This window comes from Silurus aristotelis (genome assembly GCF_946808225.1).
Source record: "Silurus aristotelis genome assembly, chromosome: 23".
NCBI lineage: Eukaryota > Metazoa > Chordata > Actinopteri > Siluriformes > Siluridae > Silurus > Silurus aristotelis.
In genome coordinates, this window is record NC_139596.1 from 3,517,550 (window position 1) to 3,528,482 (window position 10,933).

General features: G+C 38.1%; 1 protein-coding gene and 1 long non-coding RNA gene across 4 annotated transcripts in view; one reads left to right on the plus strand and one right to left on the minus strand.

Moving 5' to 3' along the window:
• The window catches only part of wscd2 (WSC domain containing 2), a 71,289-nt gene extending 61,492 nt beyond the window's left edge, over nucleotides 1-9,797 (plus strand). For 2 of the 3 annotated variants that reach the window (XM_083526385.1, XM_083526386.1), the window contains exon 9: nucleotides 4,662-6,178. In XM_083526385.1, coding sequence (XP_083382511.1) covers nucleotides 4,662-5,014 — 353 coding nt within the window. In that variant the 3' untranslated portion in view covers nucleotides 5,015-6,178. Of the gene's footprint in view, nucleotides 1-4,661; nucleotides 6,975-7,818 lie in introns of those variants that run through there. The other variant, XR_014531016.1, reaches the window with a different exon arrangement.
• LOC310717999 lies at nucleotides 5,364-7,592 on the minus strand. Its single transcript, XR_014531021.1, has 2 exons — nucleotides 7,099-7,592; nucleotides 5,364-6,163 (listed from the first exon to the last, which is right to left on the minus strand). It is a non-coding gene; the product is annotated as an uncharacterized lncRNA (long non-coding RNA).
• Nucleotides 9,798-10,933: the final 1,136 nt, after the last annotated feature.

The following is a 10,933-nucleotide window of genomic DNA, read 5'->3' on the forward strand; positions in this document are numbered from 1 at the left end:
GGTACACAGCAACGAAATGCAGTTTGGCATCTACCAGAAATGCAAAATGTAGCAATCGTCCAAAAGTGCAGATAAATATCTAGCATATTTACAGTGCAGATAACTATCTAGCATATTTACAGCAAGTGGTATATATGAAAGTATATACAGTGAATAAATATAAAGGCTATTTCAGTGCAGAGATGTGTGGACATTCAGAAGTACAGTAAATAAATATAGAGGCGTACAGTAATTAGGAAAATGTGCAGAAATGAAAGGTTACAGATCACAAGATTATGGCATTAAGGAGTAGCAAGCTGAATAAACAGTCTACTATATATAAAAAATGTATATATAAATATATACACATACATTATATATACAAATGAATGTGAAATGTTGGGCAGAATGTACAGCAATGATAAAGATACATACAGATATAAAAAAGTGCAGATGTACTGAGGAGTGAAAAAGATATAATATGTAGTATGTACATGTATTGTACAGAGGTTATATACAGTCTTTTTGTTTGTGTTTGTTTTGTAGTGATTTAGCGGTGTAGTGTTGAGTTTAGTAATGTGATGGTGGATGGAAAAAAGCTGTCCCTGAACCTGCTGGTTCTGGTGCGCAAGTTTCTGTATCTCCTTCGTGATGGAAGGAGGTTAAACAGTTTATGACTGGGATGTGAAGAGTCCTTGATGATGTTGTGAGCTCTGCGCAGACAACTGCTGTGGTGAAGGTGTTCAATGGCAGGTAGTTGGGTGCCAGTGATGCGTTGGGCGGTTTTGACCACCCTTTGCAGTGCTTTACGTTCACACACAGTGGAGCCTCCGTACCATACAGTGATGGAGTTGGTCAGGATGCTCTCATATATATATATATATATATATATATATATATATATACTTCCTGTGGGCTCACCACCTGCAGGAGGGACCGTGAGGGACGGTGCTGTGAGGATTGGGCAGCAGTCGAAGGCGGGGGTCTGCTTAGACTGCTGCCCCCGCGACCCGAATTACGGATAAGCGGGAGAGAATGAATGAATGAATGAACATATATATATAAATATAATATAATATATAATTAATATAAAATAAGTTTTGTGACAATTTTTTTTAAAAATATACAAAAAATTTATACATTTTGTGCAGTTGTGAAGATTTAAGCATTTAGAATATATAATTAATTTAATGTATAAATAAATAAAAAATAAAAAATAAAATATGCAAACATTGAAAACAAGCATTTGAACGCAGTAAAGCCGCAGTAAACCACGTTTAAAAACGGATGAGTACTGTTGTAGTAGACAAATGCTATAAAAAGGGAATGGAACAAAATGCAGCAAGGTGACAGATTTGATAAGATAAAAAAAAAAAAAATGGAACGAAATAAGCATTGGTGTGCAAATGCACAAGTATTAGCTGAAAACCACAAGAGCGACTAAAAATGTAATCGTTTACTGCTGCTGTTATTTGCTGCATTTGGATTTAGTGTTTGTTCGCACAGTTTAAATTGAATCCTTCATGCGAATATTGCGCCACATGCCGCTTGCGAGTCACGACAGAACAGATCCAGTGCGACTTTCCCGAAGTTAGCGAACAAACAATTTACACAATAGCGCTTTATCAAACTCCTTCATCCATAACATCAGTGTGTTTCACTGTTGTGCTCACAAGATACACTTTGAATACCTTGCAAGTTACAGTTTTCTTTGTTGCGTTTAATATAAAATGCTCCTATGGATGACTTCGGATGGACACTTTTTCTTGCTGCCCGTTGACCCTGTACTGTCCATTATTTTGCACGCGGCTGTGTTATATTGCCCTCACGCTAAACCCTAACCTGAGCAGCTCAAATAATCAATAAAGGCATTCGTTGACAACGGATTTCATTACTGATTATTATCAATTTTATTGATTAGATGTTGTAGCCCTAGTTTCAACTGTTGGAGTACTGATGGAGACTTTATCGTAATTGCGACCCTAAACCATTGTAGCACACTGTTTATATAAATTGCGTTTTAAAGTAATGTTTATAGCTTATAAGTTTTACCTTCCACAGGAACCTCATAGATCTTTAGACCGTTCATGGGGAACCATCTTCAGATGCAGAAAGTTATTTACAATTGAAGAAATCCAAATTTAAGGTGTCAGCGGGTGTGAAAGAAGAAAAAAATCACCCCTACACCATTTCTCTTTCTATCCACACCATGATAGAACAGTTCAAACCCTCCTCCAATGTTCTTGTCCTTACCCCCTTTCCACTTGGTCTCCTGAACACACAACATATCTACCTTTCTCCTCTCCATCATATCAGCTACCTCTCTCCCTTTATCAGTCATAGTACCAACATTTAAAGTACCAACTCTAACCTCCACTCTTCTACACTTCTTCTTTCCCTGCTGTCTCTGTAGACGTCTTCCTCCTCTCCTTCTTCTCCTTCGGCCAACAGTAGCCCAATTTCCACCGGTACCGTGTTGGCTAACGATACCTGTGACGGTCGTTGGTAACCCGGGCCTCGACCGATCCGGTATGAAATTCTGATTCGTGATCCGCATATTTGATTTGGCACATTTTTCACTGGATGCCCTTCCTAACGCAACCCTCCCCATTTATCCGGGCTTGGGACCGGCACTGAAAGTGCACCGGCTTGTGCCATCCAAATGGCTGGGTTTGTTAATAGCGTGAACAATAATGGAAAATGGACATTCGGTGTCATACAGACGAGTTCGCTTCTGAGGGAGATTTTAACTGGTTTACTCATTAGGGATAAAGATATAGGAACTCATTTATGCTAATATCTATAATCATATTTATGGGACATTGTTAAAAGTGCTATACCAATAAAATGTAATTTAATTTTTGCATACCTTATAACCAGTACCAATGACTGTACAGTAAATGAACCTTGGTTCCCATGCTTTCTGAACAGTTTCGTGTTGCTAGTTGCATAATGACTCGATTTCTGTAGTACTGCTTTGAGAAATCTTGTAGTTTTGTGACATGACCTTAGAAAAGCAATCGTTCTTGAAATAATCCCAGATGCCTTATTCTTAAAACTAAGATATTACATTATATCATTGACTACATTATTAAACCATTATCATCAAACCAAATAAACCCATTGTAGAAACTTCCTAGTATCTAAATGCCTAATGAAATTCTAATGGCCCCTATTGGTGTCAAGTAGATACCATCATGGGATGTTCAAAGTGAAAAACATGGGCTGTTTTGTTCCTTAATGCTATCCACGAGACATGCTAGATGGCAGCAACAGATGGCCAATTCAACAGAGACCCATTGTGCACATTGTATTTCTATTGAAGCCATTGCAATTTTTAATGAGCGTTTCTATTTCACTTATGGATATTTTAAGCAATGGTAAAAAGCTTTTAAAACAGGCATTGTTTCAGGTAAATAACATTTAAACAGCATTTACTTGAATAGAATTCCATTTTACCTCACAAACACTTCCAAAAGTCGTCCACTATAGGTTAAATTTTTCCGCAAAACCACTATCACAAATGATTGATTCATAGAGATTGATAGTAAAAAAAATACAAACATTTATAGCATGGATCACCAACAGGAAATGTTAAACATTAAAGGTTAAAATCTATATTTTTAATGTTTAATTTTCCTTACTCTCACATTTTACATTGTGGACACTGTGTCTGATTCGTACTAACTCAGAGAGTTTGATATTACTGAAATTGTTGAAACAGACATTAACTGAGACAGATAAAAAAAAAAAGGCGAGTCCAATTGTTTTCACAAGTCTCACCACAATAGAGTGTGAAACCCTTTTTGACTCGTTACTGCCTTGGTGTTAACCGGTAAATGTGTTGCTTTACGATGAAAGGGTGTGACTTTATTTGAGTTTATAATAAATGATCTTCAAGGCTGCATGCGGTTTGTTTTGTTTGCTGGTTTGTTTTAAATCGGTGATCCGTTCCCTCATCTTCAGACAATGCTTACCAGGTCATCCCAGGATATGCATACACACACACACCTACTTATTCACATTTTGGCTTTGGCTGTAACTCTAAAATGAAGTGGCTGTGGAGTTTTTCTTGTGGATAAAAGATTGGGGACATTAAAGGTCCATGATTGTTAAGGCATGCAGTGATGTCAGTTAAATGGAAAAACTGTTCATGCATCCTGTGGTTCTGAGCCATCATAGTAAACAACTCAGTGGAGTTCAACTCCAACCATGGCAAACTATGTCTTCACTGTGCACAAGAGCATTGTCTTGCTGGAGCAGGTTGCAACTTCTTATTGTAAACATTTTCAATTACATTTAAAGCATTTGGCAGACTTACAATGATCTAATTTATATGCTGAGCAGTTGATTGTTGAGGGCCTTGCTCAGATGCCCAGCAGTGGAAGGTGCAGATATGGGTGCCATGATCTTTTTTGGGAAAAAATATCTTTAAAATGTAGTTCTTTTGGATAAGCGAGAACCCAGAAGAGAATCGGGATACCAGGATAGAACTGTAAGGTGGCAATGCTACCCTCTACACCCCTATACTGCCCAGTTTCATTGATGCTTCAATCTTAATCCCATGCTAACCATCTTATTAACTACCCAAAAAGGTTTTCAATCCAATGTTTTATAATTCAAAATTGATTCTTATTGTAGAAAAGGTTTTCAGGTTTTTTCTCTTTCTTCTTCTGTTTCAGAATGGCCCGAGTTCGTAAAGAACTACGCACCATGGTGGGCATCGCACACGCTCGACTGGCTCCAGCACGGTAAAAACGTACACCTGGTTCACTTCGAGGAGCTGAAGCGAGACCTTTTCACCCACCTAAAACGCATTGTCCTCTTCCTGGGCCTGGAAGTTTCGGAGGATCGGCTGCTGTGCGTCGTGGCGCAAAAAGACGGAAACTTCAAGCGCTCGGGCCTCAGGAAGCTCGAGTATGACCCGTACACGCCGGAGATGCGGGAAAAGATCGACGGACTCATACGCAGTGTGGAAGTTGTGCTCAAACAGCGAAACCTTCCGGGGATTCCAGATGATTATAGACCAAGATGATACAACCTCACACTTTTTCCCTCCTCCTTTTTTTTTTTTTCGTTGTTGTTCTGTTCGGGATTGAAAAACAAAAGAAAACAATAGTCTCCTTATTTTTTGTGGCTCAACCAAAAAAAACCCACTTTTGACAAGAAGAAGGAACATTTAAGAACACTAAACCAGCACTTTGAGTAAGCAGATAGGAAAGAGAGGAAAAGTTCTGAAAAGTCACATGATTTGATGATGACAAAGGAAGACAATCTAATGACTATAGACAACTTACTATGAGGGCTGTAGTGAGTGACGCACTTTTTTATGTCTTGTCTCATTTGTGTGCATGCGTATAAGTATGTATGGTTGTGTGTGTGTGTGTGTGTGTGTGTGTGTGTGTGTGTGTGTGTGTGTGTGTGTGTGTTTGGCACTACACTCTGAAGTCATCGGGATATGCGATATTGGTCAAGGTTCGCTGGCAGTTTAGCACTAGGTGATGTAATAAAGTATGCATCAGACATAATATAATCTAGGGTCTTTTTATTTCCTGTTTATTTAGCAGAAGGATGTGACTTCAAAGTTTTATTTTTACACTTTACACAAGAACGCTCCAGCTGCAATATGAAAATTCAGAACCTGGCCACATGCCAATGACAGAAGATACAATAATCGTGTTCTATTTTACTTATTTAGCACACAAACACGTATCATGTAGTTAAAACACTGCCTATTAATGGCCATGATGAAAATTTTGTGTCCCAAACATAGAACTGGAGGTTATAATATTAAATACACTGTATGGACAAACATTTGTGGACACCCAACCATCAAATTTGCATAGCGTTTCAACCTCCCAGTCCACATTTAGTCCACATTTGTTATTATAATAACTTCCACTCTTCTGGGAAGACTCTCAACTAGAGTTTAGAGTGTGCTTGTGGAAATTTATGCTCATTCTGACACAAGGGCGTTAGTAAAGTAATGTAGGGTGAGGAGGCCTGGGGTGCAATTCATCCCAAAGGTGTTATAACTGTTCAAAGAAATATAGCAGGCCACTTAAGCTCTTCCACACACTTCCATCCCATGTAAAGCACATCTTCATAGCACAGGAGTATTCTCACGCTGGAACAGGTTTGGGTCTCCTAATTCAAGTGAAGGGAAAGTCTGACGCTACCACACCTAAAGACATCCTATCTCATATATAATTGTTTGACTCGTGGTTTGTGTTAACAGCTTGGGGAGGAATCAAAGATGGCTGAAAAAAGTCAGGCGTTCCAATCCTTTGGTCCGTATAATGGATATTTAAATAGTATTTTACGTATTCTACATACCCTGAGGCGATGACTTTATAAAGAGTGCATGTCACTAATACATTGGCCTTTGGTTTATTGTTCAGAAAAGGAACTTGTGGTAAAAGTCTTATTCACATTGAGAATCTGTCCAAAAGTGATGCAGGCTGATGATTTATCGATTTCACAACACCAATAACTTTATGAATGCATCATTCTAATGTTGAGTAATAATCAAACATAATCCTATTTTAGTGCAGTTTTAGGTTCTTGTGACTTCAATGGTCACATCTCTCTCTTTTTCTTTATACAGAGGTTAAGCATTTGGTATTTTTTGGCCACAAAACAGGTTCTGGTGTTGGTGTGAAAAACAAGTGAAAGACTTGATAGTAAGTGAGCTGTATGTTTTAGCAGTAAACAGTTGTCATGCTAAAAGCGATTAAGTGCTAAATAAGAATCAAAATGCTCAAATTCTTTAGAACTTCCTCTGTTGTTCTGAGATTTTTTTTTCTCTCGCTCTCATTTCTCGAATGCGTTCGTGCAAGATTCGTGGGAAACAAGACTTTTGCCATTAAAACGATTGGTTATGTAAAATAAATTTCAAAAGAACACCACCACCGACACCACACACTGGAACCAACATATTTTTCCAATTGACACAAATCTCACCGATTATTGTCAAGTAAACATTACACTACCAGGTTACATTAACCAGCTGTTCATCATTTCCCTGTTAACATGACAGCATGTGCCTTTGACATAAAAATTTTTTTTTGGGTTTGGGTCTCCTAATTCAAGTGAAAGGAAAGTTTGACACTACCACACCTAAAGACATCCTATACAATTGTTTGACTCCTGGTTTGTGTTAACAGCTTGGGGAGGAATCAAAGATGGCTGAAAAAAGCCAGGCGTCCCAATCCTTTGGCTTGTATAATGGATATTTAACTAGTATTTCACATATTCTACATACCCTGAGGCGATGACTTCATAAAGAGTGCATGTTACTAATACATTGGCCTTTGGTTCATTGTTCGAAAAAAGGAACTTGTGGTAAAAGTCTTATTCACATTGAGAATCTGTCCAAAAGTGACGCAGGCTGATGATTTATCAATTTCACAATACCAATAATTTTAGCATGCATCATGTTAATGTTGAGTAATAGTCAAACATAATCTTATTTCAGTGCAGTTTTAGGTTCCTGTGACCTCAATGGTCACATCTCTCTCTGTTTCTTTATACAGAGGTTAAGCATTTGGTATTTCTTGGCCACAAAACAGCTTCTGGTGTTGGCGTGAAAAACAAGTGAAAGACTCGATAGAAAGTGAATGCGTTCGTGCATGATTCGTCAGAATTAAAACGATTAATTATGTAAAATAAATTTCAAAAGAACACCACCACCGACACCACACACTGGAAAACTACAACCTGCAATATTCATAGAGATTTATTAATGTCAACGCCAGCGCGACTTATACGATCACCAACATATTTTTCCGATTGACACAAATCTCACCGATTTGTGTCAAGTAAACATTACACTACCAGGTTACATTAACCAGCTGTTCATCATTTCCCTGTTACCATGACAGGGTGTGCCTTTGACATAAAATTTTTTTTGGAAATACAACATAAACTGTAAATTGTCCTAAACATATTACTGGAGGTTATTATATTCTAAATACACTGTACGGACAAACGGACACTCAACCATCAAATTTGCATAGCGTTTAAACCTCAAATTCCACATTTAGTCCACATTTGTTATTATAATAACTTCTACTCTTCTGGGAAGACTCTCAACTAGAGTTTAAAGTGTGCTTGGGGAGATTTGTGCTAATTCTGACACAAGGGCGTTAGTAAAGTAATGTAGGGTGAGGAGGCCTGGGGTGCAATTCATCCCAAAGGTGTTTAAAACTGTTCAAAGAACTATTGCAGGCCACTTAAGGTCTTCCACACCTAAAGAAACTTGTGTCAAAAGTCGTCTTGACATTTGTGAGAAAACAAGACTGTTGCTTTTTAAACAACTGTATTAATTATGGAAAGGAAATTTCAAAAGCACTTACACGCTTAGCCAACACCACGGACATGACACAGTGGAAAACTACAGTTTTCAATATTCATAGAGATCCATTAACGTTAACGCCAGCACGACTTATATGATTACCAACATCTTTTTTCGCCTCATCTCACTGATTTGTGTATACATTATACTACCAGGTTACATAAACCAGCTGTTTATCATTTCCCTGTGACCATGACAGCATGTGCCTTTGACATTACAGGCCTCATTTAACACCTGGATACGAACTAATGTATTTCCAAATGGTTTGTAGGAACCATGTTCGGGAAGTGATGTCTGTAAAAAAAAACATTCTGTCTGATTTTCCTGACTTTGTGTACATTTACTTTGTAAGCGGACTCGGAATAAAACTCATATAAAACCCTTGTACCGCTTCACGTTGTGACGCAAATTTGTGTGTAGATTGTGCTGTCGAAAACGGCAAATTCGTAGCGAAATCCTTTTAATGACTCGTTAAGGAAAAAAATCCGAGACAATGATGCTATTATGACCAAAATAATAGCACCCTATAATAGAAGTTGGCAGATGCAGTGGCTGAGCTGCATTACTGGATGAACATGCTTTCACTCTTTGGGTGTGAATTTGGTTATTTTAAGTCATTTTTGCAGGTCATGTGGGCAGCAGGACTTATAAATCGGCTGATTCTGTGGCTTTCCTGAGCCACTTTTTGAATGCCATGCCTTGCTAGCTTTCTGTACATGTACCACCATCTCATGACTTTATGGGAGCCAGATTGGTACAGATTTGTGTGCTGTATGTCAGTGACACGCTGTGTTTTGAGCTTTCCTTGTTTTTCCTGACGGACCAGGACATCATTCCAGTCCAGCATGGAGATGATTGTGTTGTGTTCAACCTGAATACCGGGACACTTCCTAAACTTGAATATTTATATCATTCATTTGTTTTTCATTTTTAAGGTGAAATACATATATTGATTTTTGTTCTTATGCAAATCTTTCTTTTATGTAAAGTATTAACTCTACTGTACGTTATATAGCTGCCCCTTTTCTTTGCATTTTTATAGCTAGCCACAAAAGCAACTAGACGGGACCTGCTAAATAATATTTACAATTGTATTCATAACTGTTTAAGGGTGAAAATGTCAGATGACCTGCACGAAATGTCACGCCGAAGGTGAATCCCAGTGCACACATATTTGTATGGCTTGTATACTCATCTGTCTGAACAAGACATAACTAAGAGACTATTATATATTTTTTCGACCGAAGCCCAAAGACTCAGTCTATCTGAATGTATTTTCAATGGGATGAATGTAACAATGATATCAAATGATAAAAACAAGCTGTGTGCTGTTGATTTGTTATTCTTTTCGCTGTAACCAGTCACTATAGACAGACCTGGCGTACTACGACTGACTATTTTTGTACTTGCCTGATCGAGGCCCATACTGTACAATCCTCGATAATAAACAGCTCTAAATGCAGTTGTGTTCTTTACTGGCATGAACGCTGTAATATAGAATCTATAATCCATAGTGTATATGTTATAAAAAAGTATACGGATGTGTATACAGGGGTATACAGATGTGTTACAATAAATAAACATGAAAACTGCTAAGGAAAAATTTAATATTGCCATGTATTACAATTTCTTTTAAATCTGGTAGCCATTTTTTAAAATCTTATTACTTCATACGTAGCTGGATTAGTGTAATAGAGTCACATAAAATATTTTGTAAAGCAAAAATGTATTGCGATTAATAATAAAAATCAGTCAAAGGAGAAAGAAAGAGGCTATTGTCATATATACATTACAGCATTGTGAAATTCTTTCTTCGCATATCTATCTATCTTTGATAGAGATGGGGTCTGAGTGCAGGGTCAGCCAAGTTACAGCCCCCCTGAATCAAGAGCTTCAGGTCAAAAGGTCAAAAGGATAAAATGGTGTCCAGACAATAATAATTTGTATATATATATATATATATATATATATATATATATATATATATATATATATATATATATATATATATATATATATATACACAGTACTAAGTCCCCTTCAGGAACTCAAACTGCACATGGGAACACACATGGAGTGAAAGCGGCGCTTGCTTCTGTTTGTTCGTGAAGCGCTCTATGTGTGTATTTGTCTATGGTAAGTGATAAATGTACAAAGGAAAATCCAAAAAAGGAAATTAAAGCAGTTGCATGTTCCTCCTTGCCCCCGCTATTTCACGGGGGGATACACACAGCCTTTGTATTGCTTGCTTGGGAGCGGAGAATGCTAGGTCGGTTCTCGAGGGAGCTGAATGCACAGATTGAGCTTGCATGTCGTTGTGAATGCACCGCTCCTGATGAGTGCTCTTTAAGGAGTTTGCTCCTGCTCCTTGTAGTTCTGGCGCCGCTTTCGCTGAGGCGAAGCGGCATTCAAGGACCTGGGGCTCGCAAATAGACCTGGCACAGACAAACGCTTTCTGCAAAACATCCATGCCGGGGTCTGCCCTTTTTCTCGGACCTGCACACCAAGATGTCAAGGTCTTGGGCTAAGCTATATTTGGCCTGCCTCTTCAGTCCTAAGGTGTCGCTATATGCTAATATAGTTGGATTGAAAAAATGG